The 26,867-nt window shown below is 45.6% G+C and overlaps 2 protein-coding genes across 8 annotated transcripts in view; both read left to right on the top strand.

The window, feature by feature from the left end:
* Positions 1-1,180: 1,180 nt before the first annotated feature.
* CCDC36 (coiled-coil domain containing 36) lies at positions 1,181-24,260 on the top strand. 7 transcript variants are annotated; one of them, XM_027640715.1, is made up of 8 exons: positions 1,181-1,402; positions 2,107-2,266; positions 9,570-9,729; positions 11,084-11,241; positions 13,111-13,159; positions 13,806-13,893; positions 21,104-21,207; positions 21,971-24,260. In XM_027640715.1, the coding sequence occupies exons 2-8, from the start codon at positions 2,211-2,213 to the stop codon at positions 23,276-23,278; spliced, it is 1,923 nt and encodes a 640-aa protein (XP_027496516.1). In that variant the 5' UTR covers positions 1,181-1,402; positions 2,107-2,210; the 3' UTR covers positions 23,279-24,260. The 7 variants fall into 7 exon arrangements, with proteins under 7 accessions (XP_027496516.1, XP_027496520.1, XP_027496518.1 ...); XM_027640719.1 differs by lacking the exon at positions 1,181-1,402 and adding an exon at positions 1,440-1,532; XM_027640717.1 differs by lacking the exon at positions 1,181-1,402 and adding an exon at positions 1,533-1,640.
* Positions 24,261-26,105: 1,845 nt separating this feature from the next.
* The window catches only part of PRRT3 (proline rich transmembrane protein 3), a 5,551-nt gene continuing 4,789 nt past the window's right edge, over positions 26,106-26,867 (top strand). Inside the window, exon 1 of the mRNA XM_027640519.1 lies at positions 26,106-26,193. Within this exon, the coding sequence (XP_027496320.1) occupies positions 26,177-26,193 (17 nt within the window). The 5' untranslated portion in view covers positions 26,106-26,176. The remainder of the gene's footprint in view (positions 26,194-26,867) is intronic.

Genomic DNA, 26,867 nt, shown 5'->3' with positions numbered 1-26,867 from the left:
GTCATTTATCATATTCCACAAACTTGGTAGACGCTCACGCCAGAAAGCTACAGCCACATCAGAAACAGGAATAGCTTCCTATAATTACATAAAATAACATGTTGAGCCTTATCGTCGATGAGCAAAGTACCAGCAAATCCTTTTCTGAGGGTAGTGGAAGTACTGTAAATGGGTACAGGGCTCTACAGTCTCTTCTGCAGGGAGATCTAGGCCAGCTTTCCAATTGTAAGCAATAAAATGATGGAAAATCACCATTATCAGTGCAGGGCCATGTAGGACCCGGATGCACAGCAATGCTCTTGGCAGCAGTGCCATTCACTGAGCTGTACAACAGAGTCATAGGCAGTGCAGGAGCAGAACAAGGCTTTTATTTACTTAAAAAGTGCAATAATCATCAATATTCCTGTCAGCTTGGCTCTCTGGAGGAAGGTTTGCCTTCCAGTCACAACCACCTTGGACAGCCCAGCCATTATCCCACCCCTGAAGTAGGAACACGATCCAAGCTGTGATTCCCCACTCTGGTCCTAGAAAATCAACCTGTTAGATGCTCCTCATGCAGCTCAGAATTACCAGAATTGTCTTGCTAAATCCGAGCTATTTAAAGCAACCCTAGTACTGTAATGCCAAGCAAAAACAATGCAGATAAGTCACTCCAATAAGTTTTTTATGGGTAAAAGACCAGAATTTTTATTTTCTTTTTAAAGTGAAAGCTCTATTTCTGTGAGATTTGATTAGGAAACCAGATATACACATCAGGAAAGCCATTATTTTGACACTTCTGAACTCCAGGCTGCCTTTAATATGAAAGGCAAAAGAGGATAAAGGGGAATGCAAGTATTTCCTCTGATCTATCCAAGAATTTATGTCAACCTTATTTTTACAGTGATTTAGTGCTTATGGAGTATCTTCGGAGCCAGCAACAAAACATTTTAACTAATATTGGGATAGTTTTGAATTAAAGGAGGAAAAAACAGGCAAGCAAGTGTGCCTGTTTTACATTCTTAAAGATGGAGGATACAGAAGCACAAGGGAAAAATATCCAGTGAAACCATATTTGAGAATCTTTCTCTGGGGAATGTTTAAATGATGGGTTATTTTTGTCATACTTCTAATGGGTGAAATTGAATCATTCTGCATTTCTGCCAGAGGTATTTACACGAGAGACCACACAGTCTCTGGGTATGAAGGAAATGAGCACTGTGGCTACTGTTCTCCCATGGGAGGTGCCCTCAGTGTCCCACGCTCCAAGCCTCCTCTTCCTCCCCATGCCCTGTGATGATCCCCTGTGCCCAGGATTATGTTCCCAGGTGAAGGGCAAGAGCTGGCCTGTGGAGAGACTGGAGCTGGGGCTGATCCTGGGTCCATGGCCATGAGCTGAGAGCCAGGTACCCCCACCTCTGAGGTGAGATCAAGGGATCCCCAGCTCGGGGTGACCTCAGAAACCCTCAGTCTCAGGAAGAGATCCAGGGACCTTCAGCCCTGGGGTGACCCCAGGGACCCCTCCAGGACCCCAAGGCCCCTCAAGCTTTGGGGTGAGATCTAGGGACTCCCAGCCCTGGGATGAGATCCAGGGACCCTCAACCTGGGGTGACCGAAGGCACCCTCAGCCCCAGGGTGACCCCAAGACGGTCTGCCTCAGGGTGAAATCCAGAAACTCCCAGCTCTGGGGTGAGATCCCAGGACCCCAGTCCAGGGTGACCCCAGGGAGCCCCAGCCTCACAGTGAGATCCGGGGGCCCTCAGCCTCAGGGTGAGAGTCAGGCACCCCCAGCCCTGAGGTGAAATCCAGGAACCCTCAGCCCCAGGCTGAGCTCAGACACCCCCCAGCCCTGAGGTGAAATCCAGGAACCCTCAGCCCCAGGCCGAGCTCAGACACTCCCTGGCCCTGAGGTGAAATTCAGGAACCCTGGGCCCTTGAGGTCCGCAAGGCCCCACAGGGTGGGCAGGCCCAGTGTGTGGCTGCCCCAGGCCTGTGGAGACCCTCAGGCTAGGCCTGTCCTGGGCCTGCAGGGCCGTGTCCTGCTGGGCTGTCCCCACGACCACAGGACACAGGAGACACTGCCCCAGGCAGGGCTGGTCTCTCCCTCCATGTCCCTCCTCCTTACAGGGCACTGTGGCGCCATGGCGGCCACCAGCGGGGACAGGCCATGAGGGCCAGGGCCATGTTGAGGGCCAGGGGCTGCCCGCCAGGGTGTCAGCCCTGAGAACAACATGAACTTCAACGTCTGGAATATCAAGGAGATGCTGAGTATGCCGACAGCCATGGGGTGAGTGTGAGTGTGGAGCATGGGTTGATGGACAGGGGATGGGGCATGAAACCAAACACTTGGTGAGGGTGATGGTGAAGAGGTGAAACATGTCCAGAACTGATCTATGGCTGATTATGGGAGGCTAATGGGAGTTCATTGGTCTCCCCTGTGATCCTGTTTGTGCCCCCAGCCTGCCAGGAACTGCCACAGATCCACCATTGCTGGGGATCTAAAAGCTGGCATTGTCTGGAAGCGGTGCCCTGGTCCATTCGGGGTGTATTTGGTGAAGTCCTGTGACCTGTCCTTGTGTCATTAGTTAAATTTTTCTCTCGCCTGTGCAGAGGGCAGATAAAATGAAGCGTGATGTGCAGTATTATTACACATTATGTAACTTGAAAATTATTCCATATCCTGCATTTATACGCATGGCTTGTTTTTTTCCCAGCAGGAGCCAAAGAGCAGCTAGAACTCCCCACATCTACAGCCCATAGTGAAACAACAAATATTCAGATGTAAACATCTGAAGGGTAAATATGTAAGACAGGCTGCATTTTGTACAGCAGAGTATCACCTTTTGTATCACATGACTGAAAAAGACAGAGGGATTTATCCCCTGTTTGACTCTGGAGAAGCTAATTGGTGAATTTGGTGCTCTGAGCCTCTGTTAGTTAAATAACCCACTTACATGACTAACTTGTTCAAATTCACAGTTTTAGTCATACTGTCTCTTTGGCCAGATGTTACCACAATGATGGATGATAATGAAAACATAATAGTCATTTCCTTGCCCGTTATAAAAGTGCTTGTCATAGATATGAATTAATTGAATTTTGCACAGATGTAGAGATCAAAGGGGAGCCAATTCAGGGGAAAATTGTGTTTATACCTGTCATAGTTTTGTCTTTATAACTGTGCATTACGTAATTCTATTGCGTTCTTGGTATCTGCAGATTTACTGTGCTTGTTTATTTGTTTGGAGGGGTTGTTTATTTTCAAGAAGCTGTTTCTAAGTAGTTTGAAAACCTGAGACTTTCTTTCTGGCCAGAGACTGAGCAGGGGAAATTTAGATAATATATAAAAATTACATAATATTATATACAAAATATATAATTACATGCTTATATTATATATGACATAATTTTAAATACATAAATAATTCAGTAGAGTCATGCAATAGGAAAGGAAATGAGTGGAAGAAGTACAGGTGCCTGTTTGGAAAGGGATCACTTGAATTCCTTACTCCTCCAAAGTATCCTATCAGCTATGAAGTCTTCCCTTTAAACGCGTTTATTAATGCGGGAAAAAAATACAGACAAGATTTTAACACCCACTCCTCAGCATTCCACATTCTTTACAGGGTCAAATAGGGCATAAAACATTACTGGAAATGCAGCTGGGCTTTTGGAGGAGTTAAGAAGGGGGAGAAGCTCTCTGAGGACAATTAACTTTTTCATAAGGAAAGAAGAGTTTCCCATAGTAGTGTGTGAATGTGTGTGTGTATTTGAAATAGGGGGAAAAGGTGTTGATTACTTTTCCCTGGCTCACTTCTGTTACTAGAAACCTTTCCCATCACAGCAGGGTATGCTGTATAATCCCCAGAATACTGTCTTTCAGGGAGCTTCAAAAATGAAACATAAAATCAGCGTATAATCTAGGCAGAGTATGACTCACTCTGTGAGTTCTTTGCAAGTTTGAGTCAGGGTGTTACTTCTGAGAGCAGCTGCCACCAGGTTCCCAGGAAATGCAGAGCTCTGATGATGCATTGCCCTCAAGGCCACAGTTCTGCATAAGCCCGAGATTGCTCTGGGTTTTATTTGTTGTCTGTCAGCCACACACGTGCTTCTCTGCAACTCTGGCAGCCTGAGAAATAGGGTGGGGAGAACCAAAGTCCCTCTTTCACCTGGTTTTATGTATGAATATTGACATAATAGAGATCTTGGAAATTTATCAGAGGGAAGATTGTCTAGTTGGACAATAATATCAGGGTGCCAGTTATTTAAGAGGGTGGGAGGGGGCCACACGACAGCTGTAATGGAAAAGCTTATGCTCAATTGAAGTGTGCTGACAAACAACACAATTTTTGTGGATCGAAATGCCAGACTTCATTAGGGAAAGTGCCGTGTTACAGCCGCCTGCCCAGCCAGGAGGGCTGATGGAAAAAGATCGCAGAGAATGCAAGAACGGCAGCCACAAAAGCAGCGATGCTTCAATCAGCCTCTGATCAACTGGATAAGCATCACCAGGGCGTGATGCTGAGGTACAATCTCAGAAACCATAAATACCTACCTTGGCCAGGGAGCTCACAGGGGAAGAGACAAGTCTTGTCTTAGCCCTGAGTCAAGCACAAGACCCACGTTCAGGCTGTTTGTTCTTGTAGTGCTACCATGAGAGTGGCAGTAGGGAGCTGGAGTCAGCATCTCTGCAGGAGCAGCAGAAGCCAAAAAATCCACTATTGTTAATTAAAAAAAAAAGACACTGCAATAATAATAAGGAAGCTCATTAAAAATAAATTAAACTGTACAGCCAAAAGGGTTAAATGCTTGCCTGAGACATAAAGATTATTTAGACTTGATTATTTAGATTTGAAATTGAAGTTATGAGAATTTTCTTGTTCCATGAGAAAACAAGTAACTTGCTAAATGCATAAAAGCTAATCATATACCAACTTCCAAATACATCAGAAGTAGAAAGCCTGCCAGAGAGTATGTAAGGCCAAGAAATTATGAAAATATTAAAGAGGCATTCAAAAGGGATGCTGGAAGTTAAAGCCTACTTGGGCCACTACTCTCTACGGCTTATTTCTGCTGTTGAGAATAACTTCCAAATTTAACAACCTCATTCAATCCATTATCCCATGAAATTCCATCCTGCATCACAAGGTTGCATATTTTGAAGTTGCCTTAAGGTCCCAGAATAAGCAGAAAATGAAGGAGACAGCCAGGACAAAGACCAGGAGAGCAGCTGTAAAATTCCAGAGCCTCCGAGGAATGAGAAACCAGGGCTGTAAGTGCAGGCTGGAAAATGGCTTCAGGCTGGAGTGGGGGGTGCAAAAAAAACCCCATCTCCAAATGTCTAATTTTAATATGTGTGGGGATGCATTTTGTGGGAGCAAAAACAGCTGCTCTGTGGAAATCCCAATCTCCTCCTAAGGAAAGGACCCTGTTGCAACCGACAACCAGCTCAGGACAAAGGGCTTATGTGGTTTCCAAGGTGAGGGACGTCTGGGCAGTGTTGAATCACAGCCGAATGAATAATAGAATGGCTCATAGAAAGTAAAAATGACCTTGAGGAATTAAAACAGGACCAGACAGACTTTCAGCCTGAAATCTGGAAAGTGGAGGCAGTGTTGGAGCTGAATAACTGAGAGGGATTTTGTCGTGGTTAATGCATTAGGGCCAGTGCCAGAATATGTTTGTAGAAATTCCTTTTAGGATATGGTGAATATGACAGGAAGCAGAATAATAATTTTCTACTGTGGCTGTTCCCAGTGAAGAGATGGCAAACGGCTGGAGGCTGCAATAGCAGCTAAAACTCCTTTATTTAAACTCTTCCAGTTCCCCTGCACCCAAAGCCAAGGCTCATCCTTGCTCATTTGCTGGGCACATTGGCAGGCAGCAGATAGTGAGGATGAGAGCAGCATAGCAGAGCTAGAGACAGTTCCTATAGATACAGGCTAAAGCCAGCAGGAAGAGCAGGTGAACGTCAGCTCCTGGAATTTCAATTGGGTTTGTTGTGATTCAGCCCCGGTCCCTAAATGAGGAGGAGCAGAAAGGGCTGGGAGATTTGCTGGAGGGGAATCAGGAGAAGAAAGACTTGATGACACTGATCCTACTCAAGGTTGCTACCAGGAGAAAAAGATCTCTTCATTGGGAAAGAGGCTTTACTGCACTTTGAAGAAATGTGTCAGGAAGGTGTAAGTCACCCACAGCACTTGGGAAGAAGAGGGATGTTGGCACAGGTTCAGTGGATATGACAGAACCACAGAAAAGCCCTCACAGTAATGTTGCAGATAAATGTTATGTTGCAAATTATAGAAGTCTCAGATTGCTTTTCTAAATGACTCTTAAACCTTGGTGTTGGCACGTAAGGATGGATCCAAACAAGAGAGTAAAATTATCAGTTTTTAAAAAGACTGGTAAGGCCTATGACAATTTATAGTTATGAATTTTTAGTTTGTCAATGTCACTAGAACATCCAAGATACACAAGAAGAGAGTATTTGTTGCATAGTGTGTTTCTGTTTGGGGAGGCAGAACCTTTGAATGAAAGGTGAACATTTGCATATGGTTGTGCTAAAATATTTAGAGTGGAAATCAGAACTTAGAAAAATGAAAGAAGTTCCCAAAAGATCTAACACCTGTCATAGAGGGAGAATTCTAACTGACAACAGGGAAACAGAGACTGTGAAGATCTAGCTGACCCCTCAGATATGCAGAAGGCTGCAGATTTTTTAGATCACGCTCACATCACGAGAGAGGGTTGGAGCTGCCAATATTGCAGTACCTGGCATAAAGCTAGGTGGAAAAAAGCAGTTGTTCCATCAGTCAGCAGCAGATGATTTACCATTTTTTGAGCTGACAAGAACTCATCTCACATATCTAAAGCTGGTTTTGCTTTGGACACACATGCTAGTGCCAACACCATAGGAGTGTCATGGGCACAAACACACAGAGGATTTGGGGAATGGCTCGTGTTAGCAGAAAGCTAAAAGCTCTCCTAAGGTAAACTATTGCATCACTGGAGGGACTGCTAACTGGGATTGCATACCTAGGATGTTTCCTTGCTCTTTATAGGGAAGAGTTTATATTTAGGACAGAGCATGTATCCCTGCAGCTCAGGCATCCTGAAGGGAATGGTCAGGTGGTAAGAAGAGCTGCAGTTGCCTGATCATGGATCTGATCCCAGATCTGACCATGGTTGTCTGATCTCTCCATCAGAGACAGGTCTGGGCCAACCATGGCCAGGCTCCTGGCTTGCCCAGATGGTCTTGTTAGTTAATTAATTGCCAACAGTGTTAAGCAAGGGAGAAAGAAATCCACTGCTCAGGGGAATGACTGTATTCAAAAGAGACATCTGTTTTGTCTCCCCCCCTAATTTGCAGAAGTGCCATCATTCCTAAAGCAACTGCTGAGGTAGGTGGACTTTAGACAGAAAAACTGGGCTTCAGAGCAGCCAGCAGCTGCCTTTGGTTGTAGTGGAGAGTAAGCCTGGGAAGTCACTTGGCTCATAAAGTCCTCTCAGCTCAATACTCCTCAAAATACTGGTCACAAAACCCTTTGTTATAAGAATCTTGTGCTTCAGGTATTAAGTGATGTGAAGGATCTGAGAAAACAAGCACATTGTGGGGTGTCATATTCACCAGTTGTAGCAGACACTTTCAAAGGGGGGTTGTCAAGACAGTAAAGCACTTAAGAATTATAAAAACCCTGCCTTAAACTAAGAGGGAGGTTTTTTGGCTAGAAGACAGGAGGATTTAGAAAACTGGTACAGAAGATGTGCTACTCACATTGCAGGCAGGGGCTCTGCCTGTGTGGGATCACGGCAGCCCATGTGCTCACATCTCTCCCCGACATCCTGGCTGTGGATTAAGAAAATTTATTTTTTTCACAAAGCTTAGCTGAGATGGAAACAAGAAGCTGTGCTAGTAAAAATTATATTCAGATTTGGTGTCCAGAGAGAGATCAAGGGAGAAGTTTTGAATTCAGAGAGATTTATCAGGCTTTTTGAGAACCCAGAAACCCATACCTCATCTATTTTTGCCTGCGGCTCAGTGTACTCGGTTAGCTTAAAGCCAAAAGTATTAATATGATATTGTCAGTGACACCACTATATAATGAAGAGGGAGACTGAGCGCTTCAAATACTGCTGCTAAATCCCTTTCCTGTTGTGTCTGTGATGTTTGGGCTCCTTCCAAAACTGGGGATTAACCAAACACATCACTGCTAATAAATGTTGGGGTGATCATCTCTTGTTATACACATTAATTACTCTCCCGTTCTGTCTCCTTTACTTGTATCATTTGATGAGAGAAAAACCATAAGAGACTCTTTCATTAATTTTGGTCTCTAATTCCCAGCTCCAAAGGCAGCAACAAATCTCTCCTTCTTGGTAGCTCAAAAAAAACAAGAACTGAGAATATAAACCTGGCCAAGCTTTTCTTGTGTTTGGACCTAGCCTAAGCACTCTGCCAGACCTTCTGGATATGGAGCAATGGAATAGCGATAATTCAGACTGAAAGAGGGTAGATTTAGATCAGATGTTATAAATAAATTCTTTCCTGTGAGGGTGGTATGGCCTTGGCACAGGTTGCCCAGAGAAGCTGTGGGTGCCTCATACCTGGAATTGTTCAAGGTCAGGGTGGATGGGACTTTGAACAACCTGGCCTAGTGGAAGGGGGCTTGGAACTAGCTGATCTTTTAAGTCCCTTCTAACCCAAACCATTCTATGATTCTATGCGAGAAATGAAAAAAATGTGTATTTTTGCTAACAAAAAATTGAAGGTAGCCTCCAACACAAAGAGAAGCAGTGCAGCTGTGCAGAGAAACCCTCGTCTGAGGGAAGCTGGTCCTGTGCCGTAAGCCTAGTCCATAAAGGAGGAGATGACGTGTCTCTGAAGAGGAGTACAGTGAGAGCAACACAGCACAAAGTCAAGGCTAGCTGGGAAAGATTTATTTGGGCAATGTCCAGGGAAAAGAGGAGCACTTTTGAGTCGCATGTTACTATGTCTGAAATATTTCTAACAACTCAGATCAGTTTGTCCAGGCATACGCTACCTATTTATTTGTTGTTCAAGTGTGTCAGACTTAAGGCATCTGGAGAATAAATGCCCAAGAAATGTCAACTATTAGTCATAAAGTTTTATTCTGTTGGAACAGTCTTCCAAATACCCAGCACCTGAGTAAAAACAGAATTTATTATCCAGAGTAGTTGAAAGAGAGAGACCCAGCACTGGCTAGGAGGAAACCCCAAGGTGTCTCTTTAACTAAGACTGATCGGCACAGCAGGTAGGATGAGCTGCCCAGTCCTGGTTTTTTCAGTTTTCTGTCTGCAGGACATGATGGAGAAATACCTTCACCCCTGCAAGGTGAATGTGGAGCTACAACACTGTGTGTGTGTGGATGTGGCAGTTTAAGATAAACCAGTTGGTTTATCTAAGAATTAAACCTTATGCCATTATAGGAATGGTACTTTCCGAGTGGAGAGGGAATATTAACATGTTGGGGTGGGCCATGACTGAGCGGTTCCAGCAGGCCGCGTAGGGAGTTCCATTTGGCCTTTTAATTCCTTCAGGCTCGTTCACACCCCTCTCCACCCCATTTCAGGCCTAACAAGTGTTCCATGAGGAGTGGCACTGCCAGTGACTACTCGAGTTTGAGCGACTCTCAGCTGCTCTTCGGCTCCCAGTTCTGCCCGGAGAACGCGCAGTCGGCAGCGGCGCTGCTGGAGCTGGGCTCGCAGCCGGGACAGCAAAACTCCCAGGACGTGAGTCTCGCTCTCCTTCAGCCCTGTGCAGGCACACAGCCACCATTCAAAGTTAATGGAAAATCCTGAAATCAGGTGGTAGCATTTGCAAGTGTCAGTAACTGCTGGAATCAACTTATCCTCTTGCTACATGTATATATTTACTGTGACAAGACAAAGTAGCAGCCTGGTAGGATGAAAACCTGATATTTATAACAGATTACTATAAATTGTTATTGAGATAGGTATTATTTTCTTCAATCACATTTTGAACGTTACTAAAATAATATGAAATTATTCTTGAGCTAAAGTCTTTAGACCACCTACCTAGCCAAGCTAGAATATTACATCTATTGTTCGTTGAAAAATGCTGTGTTTCGCTTCCTTAGTTTTCTTCAAGAATGACAGAGCTGCTCAATATTTATTTCCCTGGACTGGCAATGACCTTGCTGTATTGTTGTTATGGGAGATGATGAATGATTTTGGACTGGGGTGAAGAGCTTCTATGCTTAAAATCTTTCTCCCAGAGCACATGGTTTCTGATGTTACTAGGCTCACTGAAATAGGTCCTGCATTGCTAACAGAGAGCACCAGATCTGAATAAATACACCTGAGAGGAAAGATTAGGGAAGAGCAGTGGTGCCAGCTTGGTGGCCCCAGGCTTTCCTTCAGTTCCAGATGCTATCTGCTGTCCTCTGCATTTTGCTGAGGAGCAGCTTTTCATCAGATGCAAAAAAGGAAATTCACTCTTTACAAAGGAAAAAATGAATGGAATTTCCATTTTCTTATGTTTTAAAGAAAAGGCATTTCCATTTTGGTCACAGTGTTTGTTAATTTTGTAGAATGAAGCTTTCATAATAATATTAAATTTCTTGTTCTGAAATGTGTATTGAAGCATGTGAAAAATTCATCTACAGTCTGTCGATGTTGCTATTTGACAGCAAAATTATGTCATCCACCAGGAAATTCAATAGGATTTTCTTTAGATTCGTGTATAGGGAGCTTCTTCTGACAATTTCAACTTTTCCATAATTCCAGGAACACTGGAATTCATTTATAGTCTCTGTGTTGAACAGAGAGGGAAAAAAATCTACACACCTTATGATTGTAACAAACTGGAGATCCTCAAAATGAGAGAAAAGCCTGAGTCTGGAGGAGTTTGGGCTCAGTCTCAGTTCCACAGGGAGTCAATCTAACCAGGCACACTAAATGAACCATAATCTCATGAAATTCTTAATCTTCTCGTCCAATCTAATCTGTCACGTCCAATCACTGTGATCTCTGTCTGCAAAGCATTAGGTACAAAAACGGGTTTTTCTAATTAATGTTCTGATTATTTTTATACTTCAACATTTTTCTTTTGTTTGTGCAACAGAGTGAGCCCAGTATTTTTACCAAATACCAGACAAAACCACAGTTATTTGATGAAGAAACAAGAGAAAAAGGTTTACTTAATTTTAGCACAGGAAGAGTGAAAAGTGTCTTGGAAAATTTTGAAGTGAATAAGAACAAAATAAAGGACAAATATGACCGGTATGTAGACATCCACTGGAAATTCTTTCTGTGCCGATGGTTATCACTCCCTGCAGCTCCTTCTTCCCCTCTTACAAATCATACATGACAAAGCTGCATATTTCTCCAAGAAAAGTATCTTTCCAGGTTTTAAATAATTTCTGATTGGAAAGAGTCACAGGATAAGAGAATAGGGTTTATTTACAATGTGATTTATGTAACACAGTCAGCCATAAGCCCCGAGGAACAACAAAACACTAACCTGAATTTACCTTTGTCCTTCTTTTTTTAATCAGTGGGGGGTTTTTTCTTTATTGATTCTCTGTGAAAGTCTTTATTTCTCAAAATTTCATAGACTGTATGAGGGCTGATCAAAGGGACTCCGAGGCCAACCTTCACATTTGGGCCAAATGGGAGGATTGCCAAACACACCTGTGTACAGATTGCACCTTTATAAACCTGTACATATCTCTAGAATTGTATTTGTATACAAGGTTTTTACATGTTGGGGTTTTTTTGTAACAGACAAGTGTAATTTGCTAATGCAATTTGCATCTGCTCTTTGTTAAATGTCAAGAATTAAATGTACGTGTAGGTCCTAGAGGACTTTAAGGAACAAGCAAACCATTTGAAGCTCAAAAATTAAAGATGGCAAACTCCCCAGTGCACCTATAAATAATTCTTAGCACATTAGTTACATTTTGTAATGTACCATCCACAGTGAAGCGTGTTTTTATTAAAAGCCTTTGATCAAATCAGGCTACGTATCTCTCTCGCCTTTGCAATGGGCACTATGCTTCTGATAAGGCAAAATTGACTCTCTAGTGCCTGTTAGAGAAGAGGAGGATTTCTGTCAGTGAATTATATGAAATGAAAAAAATAGTTTTAAATGTTTAGGCAGCATTCATAATTACCCTTTATTTTTTCATTAAACGGATTATGCTCCTTCCTACACTCCAGGCTCACTCCCAGATTAGAAGCCTGTTTGTAGAGATAGCTATATTATCTTTGCAAAGATAAGCGTATAATTTATCAGTTTGTATCCCCCGCAAGTTTGACTAAGAAAATTAGTATCTTCCTTTCCCATAAAGCTAGAGAGGTTTCAGAAGCACTGCCTAATTCTCATAACTAGAATCTACCCGGACTCCATCTTTTTGGCTGTTGTAGTTTGCAACACTAAATGATTGAATTAAACTGACGGGAACCTTCAGAGAGGAAAAAGGTTATCACTTTGCTTAGCAACCACCCGTGCAGTCGGGTGTGGCTGGTTAATCATTAATAAAGTCTGGTCCCTGATAGGTTTGCTCAGCTTAAAAGGATGGATAACAGAAACCACAGGCTTAATCTCAGGAGAAAAGGATTTTCAGTATTTGTTCTTCCTGACTTGGGCTTTGTTGAGGCTGGAGCTTTTCCTATGTTTTTCCCAGAGTTATTTTAGTCCAAATAGAATACCATGTATCACAGCAGCTGGCACATCACCTCCGCCCAGGCTGGGTCCTTCCGGAGCAGATAACACAGTGATAACACCCCAGGAGCTAATGGACAGTTGGGTAAATGCCAACTAAAACTTCTGAGAGAGGCATGAATGCTAAGGCAAAGTATCAGAGAGTAAAAACCCTACAATTTCATGTATATTACATATTTGTGCATGTGTGTCTATGCATTTTTTTCTTACTCTACATAGCAGAGGCCATGCTTTCCTAAAACAACTGAGGTGACTCTGAAGGGTTATGCCTCCTGAAGTAACCATGTTTCTGTGCTTTCATTGTACACTACACCGTGCCTTGCAGTGTTTCGTGTCTCATTTTTACTGTGATCTTTTCAATTTCAGTACACTCCAGTAACTTACATGTCTGGTTTATACTTGTTGGAGTTTTTTTTCCATTTTAGTGAGGTCCTAAGCGCCTTTATTTCCAGTACCAAAGACAGGCTTCAAGGGGTAAGTTATTTCAAATTCAGAATGTAGAATAATGAAGAGTTAGAAATGCTACAGAATGTTCACTTTCTCTCCTTTACTGTGCTGATATTTAAAATATATATCTTGAGCACTCAAATACTTTAAACCAACAATTGGAATTTTTTTTTTGCATATATCATTGTCTTTGTGGCCTGTCCTTAGGATTAAGGTCTTTAGGGTCTTCCCTCAGAGCCAGCAGTGGAATTTCTCTGGGTTTCAGGAACAAAAACAAACTGTAGTGACTATCTGCAAATATCAGCTCTTTTTTTCTTCTACCTGAAGAAAGTAGTCTGCTCTCAGGATTAGTCAATGTGGTCTGAAGGTGAAGGTCTGTCCCTCAATACTTTTATAATTAATCTGATTAGTTATTATTAATGCTATTTTACAGACCATTATCTCTTTTTTTTTAAATCTGTTAAGATTTCATGAGCCTTTTGAGCAATTCCAGATCTCCTTTGGGATTGCAACCAACAGCTGGACAAATTGTTTCAAGATAGATAAACAGTCATTTTCAGACTGTTCCGTTCCATGAGTTGCTGTCATTGTTCTCTGGCATCTGGTGCTGTGATTTTGCAAACAAAGAAAAGGCAATGCATTCATTTTTTCATTTACCTTTGTTTTTTTGCAGCTGCAAGCACGCTTGGACAAGTTTGAAGAAATGTCTGATTCCAGATACAAATCCATTTTGGTTCACCTAGAAACCCTTTCCAAGAAAAGTAAGTCCTTCCTGTGTTTCTGTTAACAGCAGAGGGCACAGTCAAACTGCTGAATGTCAGCCTGTTGTCTCCAGGCTGGGGTGAACTGGGCAAGTCATGCCACCCACAGCTGCTCTCCCTGAAGGAGGAGAGAAAATAAGACTTACCCATGGTATGGACTTGTCTATTTTTCCATTCTTGCTCTCTTATTTTCTCCCTTTCTCTGCTCTCTTGTACTTGGACACTGTACACGTGTAAATGAACACACCTCTCTGTTTTTGTATTCTGCCCTGGAGTATGATCATTTTTAGACTATCTGGAGCACTAATGGAACATGCAGTAAAAATAACTTAGATATTTATATCCTGACTATCCAGTTTCAGTTTTTAGGGCTTTCTCAGGTTTTTGTGTGTTAGTTTGAAGTCTTCCGTCGCTCTTCTGGGCTTGAAATGACTGTATTTTGGCTATGAGCAAAAGTAGTACTGCTCATTTCTTGAATGAGAATCACACAGTGAAGCACACTATTGCCATGATAAAAAGGTGACCCCCAAAATAGCCAATAATATAAAATACTTTTGAACAACTCTGAGGTGGATAATCACAGAAGCCTTTACTGAGGGAAAACACTTCAAGAAATTGTTTCTAGTTTGGCTTAGATCTGAATCTTTGAGAGTGCATTAATTTTTAATGCTGTTGTGATGCTTTATCAACACCCTGTCAGGACTCTGCTCAGAGTTTGCCTTGCTCTATACAAGAACAAGAGGCCAGTTCCAATACATGCAAGAAAGGTGAATTGAGTTATACCTTGTGAGATGAAAGCAGCAGACCTTCACAAAAGCACAATAATATTCAGTGTGTGGGCAAAATGTGGCTTGCACGAAGCACATCTTTGACAGATACCCTTTAAGTCAACACAGCCCTTTCAGGCAAAAGGAGTGGAGCCTGGTGCATTCTGCTGGAGGCTGTAATAGCCTGTACATCTGAAATACCAATCTTGTTGTACTAAGAACAGTCCTTTGCTGTGCTTGGCAAGTGCTCTTGGTGTGACCCTAAAGTAAGCAAGAATCTGTCTGCTTTGGCCAGCACAACAAGTTCCCTATTACACATTTTCCCACCCCCTAATTACTTCAGTGCCTGAACTTGTCCACTCTGCAGCAGGACTTTGCCTAATTTCACATACCTCATGCACAGAAATTGTTGTCATGGCACTGAAAATCAAATCTATTGTTCACAACTCCCCCTCTTCATTCCATACCATTTACTCAGCTGTCCTCTTTCTTCTCCATATCCATTTTAAATAAATGTGCCTTGAATGAAATGAGAAACCTCCCAGAGGTGCCTGCTACTAGATTTTCAAGGCAATTGAAAAGAAAAATTGGCACTTTCTGTAATGCATCATGCTGCAGAATGTTGAATATATAATGAAAATCATCACATGCTGCACAATGTTGTTCTTTTTTTATTTCTGGGAGGTTCATCTGTCACTGCTTAATTGCTGATAAACACTGTCATTTGACTGGTATCACAGTGATGGATAATTAAGTTCCCACTAAATAAATACCTGCACTAGTGCCTTGAAAAGATCCCAACTGAAGCAATTCCCTTGAAAAACTGATATAAAATTCCAAAACATAGGTGATAAAGAGCTAAATTCAGAGCTGATAAAGCTCTTAATGTCAGTGGCTGATGACACAGTACCTGGGGACGTTGGTGACAGAGCAGAGACATGGTGAATCATTGGAAGTGGAGGGTTTCACATGCAGGAGAGGAATGCAGAAGATGAAGAGAACTATTGCACCAGGACATTCCAACAGCTTTGAAAAGCAAAGAAAGGTGGAACTGGAAATCAAGTCTGTCTTTATTAAAAGCTTATAAGGAGTATCACAGGCTGCATTTATAGCAGTGGATAGCAAGCACATTTGGCACAGTCTGCATAGACATGGGGTGAGGAGAAAACAGAAAATATTTTTCAAAATATATTTCCAAAGCATTTCCAAATGCTGTTGGGTTGGCATGCTCTGTGCAGGAAGATTTTTAAAAAATGTTCTCTTTTGTCCATATGTGTTTGCACACAGTGGATAGAGCTGTGTCTGGCACCAGAGATGAGACAAGGTTTGCCTGAGCAGCTTCCACAGAGACACAGCTGCTCTGAGCCTTGCTCACATCTTGGTGTGCAGTGCACAGGGATGTAAAGAGGAAGGCAGACCCTGTGGCCTCAGTTCTTCCACCTTATACACAGTTTCTTTGGTTGACTTGCCCACTCGTTGTTTGCTCTTTCCTTCTGGTTTTAGCTCCTGTAACTCATTTCTTTTCATATTTTTCTCATTTTAATTTATATACCCAGACTTTTATCAAAGCTTTCTGTTTTTTATACAAACCCAATTTTCACCACTCAGCCCTCTCTGAACTGCTTTGCTGTCCTGGTATCTGATAGTTCCAGCTGTGACAGCTCCTAATAGCCATATTCTCTGCACCACCTTGGCTCCATTGCACATGAGCAGCATCCTTCCAGCCAGCACACCACAGGCAGCCCCCTGACGCACTGCCAGCAAGGGTGACAGAATAATGTGCAATGTGTCACTTACAGAGGCACGAGCTGATGCAATTCTCTGACAGGATCCAGTGCCTGGTAGGCAAATTTCAAACATGATTTGTTTCCAGACTCCCCAGGCCCAGCAGTTGCTGGCAAGAATTCTGGGGCAAATCACTGTGTTTAGAGCGATGCAATTTGAGCTTGTTTACTGTGAACAGTATGGTCCAGACTGGGACATCCAGTCCGGACTACTTTACATTCTGTGTGAATTGAAAAGTCAAAACTGAATAAAGAAATGGATTTTTTTACATGTAGCTGCTAACTAGATGTGCACTGACTGACAAAGTTGTTGATGTGAGGGACTTTAACCAGAGTCCAAAACACCTCAGCATGGATGGTGAGAGGAAGTATGTTGCTCTGGTGGAAATTGAAACCCCTCATTGTTCAGGGCTTGGAGCACTGTGTGCTGTAGCACAGGGTGAGGTGAGGGGCAGCTCATCCCACAGTGCACTGATGCAGGTGCTGTCTGATGCACTGTGGAAGAGAACTCAGGCTGAGCCAGCCCAAACCTTCCAGCTGACTGCTCAGAGTACAGCAGGATACAGCTGTGACAGCCCAACTGTCCCACCCGCTGGCAAAGCTCCGTTGCTGCCCAGGGAGAACACACAGTGCTCTGGTGAGCTGCAGAACTGCCTTCCCTGCTCATGCCTCACCAGGTTTATAAGACCTCCTATTTCCCCTACTGAACCTGGGCGTGGGGGAATCAACCTCTCTCCAAAGTGTTATTTAAAGCCTCTGTGCTGTCAGTGCCAATCTCAGGATGAGCTGCACAGAGGATGATAGATAGGCATAAGAAGCAGTTGCTGTTTAATATTCCTAGGCTGGGAGGCTGGCACTCCCTCCCTCGGCTGCTCAGGCTGTAATTTTCAGCTGCTGGGAGTGCAGCTGCACCTGGGTGCAGGCTGATTTGCAGGGAACCCTCTGCAGCACAGGGTGGCAGCCCTACCCCGAGGTCCTACAGCCTTTTATCTCATGCCAGATTTCACATTCCAAATGTTATTACTGTAAACCAGTAGCATCTGAAGAAAATGGTACAACAAATCAAAACACAGCGATGTTCCAGTTCGTAAAAAAAATGCTTTGTTTAAATTACCTCAAGAGAGGCACAAGTCTGTGCATGTCACCCATTAACTGAGTAAAGATTTTCTCTCTATGATCAAGTTATTCAATAACTATCTGCTGCAGGGTTTATTTGAAGAAAACCTCCTCTGAAGCAGCCATTCTTGATCATTCTCAAAGGCAAGACATTTGACTAACAGAGTTCTTGATCTGATCTAGTTTGGCCGTCTCAATGCCTATTTTTTTAAGTCTCTATTAACATCCATTTTTATTTTGTTTGCTACTGTTTGACAAGTCTGAACACTTCTCTGGTATGGAAGTAGGGAGGCAAGGAGAGTGCCCCTCCTCTGTACTGAGGTTCCTTTTCTGCAGAATACTCCTACACGTACAAATGAAACGCATTCAAAAGGCTGGCTGCTGGTTGCTTGCCTGCAGCATGCTGTGCTGAGTCAAACGTATGTGCAGATCACAAGCCCAGTGGATACAGGACTATTTTTAGACTGAGGATACTATGTTGAAGAAGAACAGACAGACTAGGGAAACTAGAAAGTTTTAAAAATAATTCTGAGCTAAAATTAAGCATATGGAGAAGAGCAGCAAGCCGTGGTAGGCTTGCGGATGCTGCCCTTTCTGTGTCTTCACTATGCAGAGATGGAAGGTGATAAAGTGACACGAAAGGAGTTTCCTCCTTGAGTCACTGCTGCTTTCCCCCTCTTTGTAGGCTGGCAGGCTCCCCAAAAACTTGTTCTTGGATTGAAGGTAGCCCTCAGGTCTAATCAGGGAGATGCAAAGTCTAAAAGACCCACTCAAACATTCACTCCCCCATTACAAACCCATTCTGCAAGTCATAGCTTTCTAGACTTATAAAACAGTCTAAATCTGTCAGAGCAAAAGACTAAAAGCTTAAAAATGACAACCAAATTGCCTGCAACAGCAGAAAGCATAAATATGTGCAGATAATCCTCAGAAATCAGCCACACTCCTCTGGAGAACAAGGCAAAGCCATGTGGTGATGGGGATCCTGAAATAAGGGAGAAATTCCCCCCAAAACCAGATCTGGGAGGTGGTTTAATTCAATGTGTGTGAGGAAGACACATGGATGAGGCAACTGCGGGTTCCTTCTCCCTAATGACAGCACTGTGCCCGAGTAACACCCATTTGGAGGAAGGCAAAGTTAAAAACACAGCTTGGCACAGGAGTTCCCTGGTGCTGGGAGGCAGCTCTCAGCAGCACCCCACCCCAGCACCTCCAGCCTCGTGCCACCACACACCTCTGCTTTGCGTGGCTGAATGAGACCAACACTTTCAATCTCCTTTCATAAGAGGAGATTACCATGTAAGCACTTAATTATCCTGGAGCTTTTCTCTGCCCATGTCTCAGTTGAATCTCTTTTTTTTCCTTGCACAGCTGGGACTGCATGCAGGCTTCCAGACATCCTGGGGTGCACAGCAGTTGTGTTAGCCAGAGCCTGTGCACCACCACACAGCACACTGCCCTGTCTCACCTGTAACCCCTGCTGCTGGCATTTGCATCTTTGTGTCACCTGCTAATTAATTACCTGAATGCCCTCTGGCTTTTGCACCCAGGTGACTACAGCAGATTTTAAGTGTGTTTGGCTCATGAGCAGGCCTCGAGAAGCACCTTCCAGAGCCACCTTGTCCCCTAATGCTACCTCTAAATGAGGGTTATTTTTTGAGTTTCCCGCTATTTTTTTCTCTCTCTTTTTTTCATAATACATGACAACTTCCACTGAAAAGCTTTGTCTGAATCTACAGAAAGCCCACTGTGTTGCCTTTGTCTAAGAAGTCACCTACCTTGTGACTTGTGCATTGTCCTAGAGCATTACATTTGCCTGATACGATCCACTTTTTCCAATCTTGTTCCATTTTATTCCATTTCCTTCCATGTCTTTGAGTACTTTTCCCCTTAAAGTCTGCTCTAAAACCTTGCACCATAAGATCAAACTACTAAGCCTATAATTGCTCAGATTTCTTTCCTTTCTTCCTTCCCAAATGTACCTTTTTTAAATGTCCCTGTTTTTTCACAGAAGCAAAGCCTACAATTATTTTCTGCCCACCTCTCCCTAATAGTTTTTAACTCTTCAACCAATTCCATCTACAGTTTGACAGAAGGGCACAGCTCACTGAGATAATTAAGTCCCTACAAGCTTAATGAAAATAGCTGAGCATGAGGAGAAGGGATCCCAAGCGCCCTGTGGCTCTGCAGACTGTGAGCACAGCTCTGCAGGGCGAGAGGTGCTGCACTGAGGAGCTGAGATAAACACTGGGTGAAGAGGAATAGCTTCATCCAGGATCTCAGCTCCATCAACACCAAAGTCAATCAAACACTTTGGATCTGTAGCAAAAGAGGATTCATTAATTGCAGAGCTCTTGTAGCCACTTGTTTAAATGTAGGCTTTGTTCTGCTTTTTCTCAGGTGCGCAGTGCTAGTCCATGAACCAGGATTTCAGTTATCCTGGCCCATTGGTTTGGCAGTGCTTTGCTTTAGCAAGAATGCTTTGGATCCTGTTTTTTCCCAACCAGCCAACATTCCACCCTAGCCACACTGGCTGTACACACCTTTCTGCACCCTTCACAGGAAAGACCAGACATGTTTAACTCTTTCTCTCTGCTCTTTCTCAGCTCTTTTTCCTAATTTACAATTTTAAAGGAGACTTCTGTAAGATTCCTAAGGAGTTTTCATCTCCACACACACTGCAAATTGTGTTCCCATCCTGTAGCATATTAGGCACGGCAGTGGTTCCTATAAGAGTAATTGCAGCTGCATAGGGGGAGTTATATTCTTATCCAATCATATAACCCAAATTCCTGGGGTTTTATCAGTTTTTCAACAAGACTGACTGAAGCCAAGAGCATCTTACTCCAATTTAGTACCCTCCCAGGGAGCCTGTGCCCCCACAGGACACTGCTGGGGCCCCCATTACCAAGTGCTGAGTGCAGCTGCCTGGTTCAGGCAGTTTCTGACCCTCTCTCTTCCCTTGCCCAGCAAGTGGAAATCTCAATTCTTTGCTTCATCATTTCCCACTATCCCTTCCAGCATTTTCCCCTCAGTTGTCAGCTTCCTGTGCATTTCTGAAACAGTTTCTCTGTTTGCACTTCTTAGCCATTAACCTCTCACATCTCCATTCTGTTCAAGCTCCCACTTACCACCAGCTGATTGCAGGAAAGGGCTGGTTATGCTGGGGTGGGTCAGCGGTGCTGAGGTCCCCCTGCCTTGGCCGTGCCTGTTGTGCAGCTGGCAGACAACTAAGCCTCAGCCTTCCCTGCATTGAGCCTACCAAGTACTGTGGCTTTGCATAGCCTTTCCTCTCCAGCTGCCACATTAACAGAGCACTGTAAATGAGGTTTGGCCTATGTGCAGCATCTTACAAATTTCAAGTGCCTTGCGTTAAACATCCACCGCATTGTTCATGGCCCGAGGCACGGGGAGATCGCAGCGGGAGAATCTCTGTGGTGATTCATGCCAAGACGTGGAGGAACCAGCAATAGTATTGATAGTACTTTATTCACATTTACAAATGAAAGACCAAATGTGTTTTTTATTGATTTCCCTGTTTAGTGGAAGATGCTCTTCAAAGCCACCGTGACTCTGTACTGAAAGCTCTGAGAGACAGAAGCCAAATGGAGCAGGCACTGCTGGAGATGGAGAGGAGACTTGCAGCCGTAAGTGCAAAATTAATCTTTTATTCTGAATCCTCATTCTGAATTTCTCCCACTTCTTCAAAATACTAACTGAATATTAAATTGCCTTCAGATGGTGGATTATAAAGCAGACTGCTCTAGTTATAATGAAGGGGGAAAGATGTATTAAAATGCTAATTCTAGGCCAGATACTGATGGATGCTTTCCCAACCACTGGCTAACAGTGCTGTAAGCACTGATGAAGCCCTGGTCAGTAAGACAAGAGCCCAACAGTGCCCTGTCGTGGCAGGCCACGACAGAGCACTCACTGCTTCCTCACCTGGCACATGCCTTTGCTGGAGGAGGTGGTGCAGTGCATGCCCGTGAGGGGAGAGCACCTTGTAAAAGTGCAACACCTTGTCCCTTCAGTGAGGTGTTTCCCAGGGAGAGGGAAAAAAGAGGTGAAAACAGAACAAGTGAGTGTCAGAGGCATAAGAATTAGTTGTCAGAGACCTCCTGGACAGGTCTGGTTTCTCCAAAGGCCCTGCTGTAGGAATTGCTTTTGGCAAGGATGTGTCACACCAGTGTATGAGAAGGTAGTGCTCCTGGGAGAGGGGGCACACAGTGGGTTAGGGGTATGCTTCTGTTCCAAACCTCTCACTTTGGTGGGACAGTTTGAGGATACACAGGAAGATACAGATTGCTGATCTTTGAATCAAACTGATACATGGTACCTGAAACTTTCTTATTATTGTACCTTTTCATGTGTTGCTTACTGCTTCTGCTGTGCTTGCTGCTTCCCCAGAAAGATGCAGAGATTTCAGAAGTGAAATCCAGTGTTCAGCTGCTGAAAGAGGGTCTGGAATCACTGCCAGCCCAGTTGAATGACCAGCACCTGAAGCTGTGTAAAGAACTAGACTTCGTGAAGCTCCCTAATGCCTCAGCTGAGCAGCACACACTTGTGCCTAGTGCCAGACTGCCCCCTCACATGACAGATAACTCTTCCCAGACCTCCCCTGGCCCCCGCCAGCTTCGTGTCCTGGATGAGGAGCACCCATGCCAGCCCTGCTGCCTCGGCAGCAGGGTTTGCAGCTGCTCAGGCTGGTCTCATTTCCACTGTGTGACAGTGGGGGAGCAACACAGACACTCCCCTGGGAGGAACCAGATCACTGGGGATGGCACCTCTAAGGGTGCAGCCTCAGGAGGCAAAGCCATTGCTACAGAGGCCTGTGACAGAGCAAACACCTCTTTACAGAAGATGAAATATGGCTTGGAGACACAGAGCTGTGCTACCCATCCTTGCATGTGCTGGGCTGACAGTAACTTTTTGGGGAGCAGTCAGAAGAAACACTGTCCTGTACCATTGGAAGTGCCTCTACCAACCCCACGGAGGAAGGCGTTCAGGAGAGGCACTGAAGGGTTTGAAGCCCTGACACCGTCACAGCAGCAGCAGCCTCAAGGTTGCCACCAGTCTGTATGGAAAGCTCCACCTGGGCAAAAAGACAGCAACGGGTCCACAGACCACAAGGTGCAGAAGGCAGCTGTAGGCAACAAAACAAAACAGAGTCCAGGAAGGTTCCCCTGGAATAAAGCTGTAGGGAGGAAGAAAGCATACCCTGCCAAGAGGAAAGGCGAGCTCTCTCGATGTGCTGACAGTGGGCTGAAGCACAGGAAGGCAAATGGGATTATTGAGTTGGAAAGCTCCAGAACAAATTGCTTTCCCAGATACTTGGTTGATCTCAATTCAGAAAGCTCTGACCCGGTTTTTGCAGCTCACCATCAGCAGATCCTCAGCAGCGCTCAGCCGGGGCTTACAGAGAATTTCCCACCAGTGCCATGCTCTGATAAAAGCCTGCAACAACTTGCAAGCAGAAGAAAGAAAAGTTTGGAAATTAAAAGAAGAGTGAATGTTTCCACCATAAAAAGGTATATCTTGGATTCCTCTCCTGAGGGGAGTATATTATCCCTATGTAGCACAACAGGTGTAAAGCAGTTGAGCTGCTTCAACCTCCAAAGCCCCTCAAGCTCCAAGAAACCACATCCTGTCAATACACTGGCTCAGAAGAACCCAACCTGTTGCTCTTTACTGTTTGATAGTGATTCTTCTGATTGAAAGGGTCATGTTCGGAGCCCTCAGTGCAGGCTTGGCCACCTCAGTTGCAGTTTATTCTTCTAGGTGTGTTACCTGCTTAGCCAGAGGCTCTAAAGTGTTATTACCCAGTTTGAGATATTGCAAGAGACTGTGTGAGGACAGCTCTCCCCTCTCCTGGAGCTGTATTACTTTATCTGCCTGCTCCCACCAGAGATGCCAAGGGCTCCAGTTACCATCGTATTTACACACTTGCAGAGTCTGCCGAGACATTCCCAGGGAGGAGAGATTTGGCAGAGCACAGACGGGCAGCTCAGTCAGATTTGGCACTGAGATTTACTGGAAACTTTTCAACTTTTCAATGTAATGCTATCTCTGTGGCCAGAGGCTTCCTTCTGTTTCTCACCCATAGTCTCTATGTTGGTTTGTTGTGTAAAAGTTCAGGTTTTTAGTTCTGGAGGCAGTAGTAGTGTTGTTCTGGTTGATTTCAATAAGGTTCAGATTTGTCCCAGGAGTTGTTTGTGAACTTTGGACAGGGACCAGTTCATCTGAGGAAAACCAAATCCCAACGTCTCAGGTTCATCGACTATTGAATTTCTTCTCCTTTTAGGCTGAAAATTTCTTGGCCTCAGAAATTTCAGGAAATTATTTTGTTTCTACTTTTTTTGTATTTGTATCTCTTGGCTGATTAAGAAATTCTCCAACGTATCCTTTTCAAGGGCAGTGGTTCTCAAACAGAGGCCAAAAGATACAATGTTCAGATCCAGCAGATGACACGTTGGACAGCCCCTATTCCCACAGAGAACTCTTTCCATGGTATCCAACTGTGACTATCAGCAGCTCCCACTGCTTCAGCCATTTGCGTCAGGTTTGATTTCCAACTTGAAATCTTACCAGCAAAAAAGCATTTTGATGTTCACAAAAGCAAATTTGTGGTGTTGCCACAAATCCAAATGACCCAGCTTTGTCATCTCGGCTTTAATAAACTCTTTGTGCTGTCACCAAAGCCCATTTTCTGTGTTGGTTTTTCTGGAGAGTCATGGTCCTGTTCAGGGGGAGAGTGGGCGGCTCCCCTGGAGCCGTGTTTAACTCCCCTGGATCGTGGAACTGGGAGGATTCCTTTCTTCAGTTCCTTTCTTTGTTTAAAGAAGGAAAACTACACCCCTCCAGTTTAACACTGGTCCAGTGGTGTTAATTAGCAAGGAGGAGGAGGTGGGGGTAGGTGTGGGGAGTTGGTCAGGGAAGGGGCTGGGTGACGCTGCCGGCAGCAGTGGCTGTTTATTTCACATCGCCCTCATGTATCCGCCTCCCCATCATTCCCTTTACGGCCTTCGCTGGGCAAAACCTGCTCGGGGGGGCTCACGACCCCCTGCATTTTGGGGCCAGCGGGGACGGGTGTAGGTCTCTGTGCAGCCCCCGGCCTGGGCGCAGGGAGCTCGACAGCACATGGCTGAGCTTGGAGGGACCTCTGGAGGTGTCTGCCGCAACCCCCTGTGCAAAGTAAAGCAGGGACTGGCTCCTCGGCACCCCGACATGGAGCACCAGTGCCGTGGGGTGCAACGCAGGGCTGCCCTGGGGACTCCACAGCCCCTGCCACACACATGCGCTGACACTCAGCTCAAAACAAAATCCCTGGAGATGGAGGTGTAACAGCAACAGCAGCCAGCAGTGCCTCCCCACGTCGACTCACAACTGATGAAGGGGATGCAGCCCTGGGGTGCCACACTGGCCCCCATGGCCCCTCCTGTTCCCACTCAGGGTGTCCTCCAGGATTTTAGCTGCCAACAAAGGTATTTGTCCCAATACGCTGTGACGATGGCAGCTCCTCTTCCAGCCTTGCTGGACAAAAATGGAAGCGTGTGTGCTGCATGGCAGCAGAATTCCCAGGCACCCTGCTTACGTCCCAAGGGAGCAGGTCCTGCCTCCCAGCCCGTACTCCCAGCTCACTGTCACTGGCTCCTTGCCAGAGCCAGCCATGCCCTAGGCACTTGGGGCCCTGCATCCACAGTTTCTCCTGGACTTTGCCTCCATGGGGCTGCCAGTGGGGCTGTGTTTGTGGAGTCTCATCCCCCTTTACCCAGGGAAGGTGTCAGGGTGGCTCCTCCAGCAGCACAGCCAAGGGAGACTGCAGAGGGCATGGGACAGGACCATAAAACATGCACAGCAGTCAGAAAATAGCAAAGCTGGGCTCCAGAGGATGCTTAATTGGGGCAGTTTTCTCTGAAACTGGGGTTTTGTCCTATTATCTTTGGGGAGAGCCCAGGAGAAGGTGGATTACAGTGGTCAAAAGCCTGTGACACCCAGGTAGCTGCAGGCACAGGGGTGTGAGAGCACTGGTCACATCCTTCACCTGCTGTACAGGCAGCAGGCACAGAGCAGGGGGCTCAACTTTTCACCTGCCGGTGAGTCACTTGGCAGAAGAGGAAACCTCTGACGGCACACAGGATGTGGCTGCTGTGCCCCTGCCCTGTGCAAAAGGTGCCCCAACGGCTGTGGTATATAGGGCACAGCCAGCTCCCTCCCCACAGTCCCACTGCACACTCAGCACTGTGGCTGCACCAGCCACGGGATGAGACCATCTGGCTGTGGTGGTGCTGGCAGTGCCCCCTGCAGTGCAGGATCACCTCCACTCTCCCCCTGGGCGGCCTCCCCAGTGCTAATCCCCAGACTAAATGCCTGCCCTGTCTGCGTTGTGCAGCCCGGCGCAACGGCATTGCCCACATTACCGGACCCTGTTCTCAGCTGGCTACCACAGCCTCCCAACCCCACAGAGAAATGGACTGGGGACCAGAAATGCCCCATGCACTGACGGTGAGCCCAGCCCAGGCACGATGTCCCAGGAATGGAGAAGTGGCAGGAGCAGGAGTGGGGCACTGTGTGCTGCTGCCGGCACAGCACTGCCGTGGGGACCTGAGGTGCCACATGGCCCCACTGGCCCGGTGAGAGAAGAGCGATGGTGATGACAGGGCTTTGCCAAGGCTGTGGTGGCTCAGGCACTGCTGAGGTGCAGGCTGGGAGGAGCAGGGGTGCAGGCAGGGACATGGAATGCGGGTGTCACCGTGCAGGACAGAGCCCTGAGCTGGTGTGATTTTGTGGCGCCGTGGCCGTGCAAATGTCAGCCCAAGCCCGGCAGGGCGGGCAGCTCTCCAGACGGACATTTAAGCAGATTAACTAATTACCTGCACCTTGGCAGGGTCCCACGGCCCAATGGCTGCTAGGGCGCTGTGTGCCCATGGCAAAGCAGCTGAGAGGCAGGTGTGGGGCAGATGGGTAGCAGAGACCCCCAGACCTTCCCCAGGACTCTGCTAGGGAGTCCGGCAGCGCCCCAGCCGCCCCGCGCCTACCCCTTGGCGGCCGCGGGACCAGCCTCGGCCACATCCCATGCTGAGGTGCCACCGCACTGCTCGCTCCGGGCGATCCTTCCCATCCCACGGGCAGCATCTCCCCTCTGCCGCCCCACTGTGTCCTGTCCTACGGGGACGTGTACCGGTGCCCCTCCAGAAGCCACGTCACAGAGACACCCGCGCCACGGGGGACCCGACCCCGAGAGCCCACCCCGGATGAGCCCCAGGACTCGCCCGCCCCCATGCTCGGTCCCGCGGGTCCCGTCCCG

This window comes from Corapipo altera, unplaced genomic scaffold, assembly GCF_003945725.1.
Source record: "Corapipo altera isolate COAL_440 unplaced genomic scaffold, ASM394572v1 55, whole genome shotgun sequence".
NCBI classification, from domain to species: domain Eukaryota; kingdom Metazoa; phylum Chordata; class Aves; order Passeriformes; family Pipridae; genus Corapipo; species Corapipo altera.
Note: the sequence above shows the minus strand (reverse complement) of the source record. Positions and strands in the feature narration are given on the sequence as shown.

Bases quoted from the DNA above. Each gene is read 5' to 3' on its own strand.
- CCDC36 (XM_027640715.1), top strand. From the start codon at position 2,211: ATGAACTTCAACGTCTGGAATATCAAGGAGATGCTGAGTATGCCGACA. The intron at 9,730-11,083 runs GTGAGTCTCGCT...TTTGTGCAACAG, and splicing joins GACAGCAAAACTCCCAGGAC to AGTGAGCCCAGTATTTTTAC. The intron at 11,242-13,110 runs GTATGTAGACAT...TTTCCATTTTAG, and splicing joins ATAAAGGACAAATATGACCG to TGAGGTCCTAAGCGCCTTTA.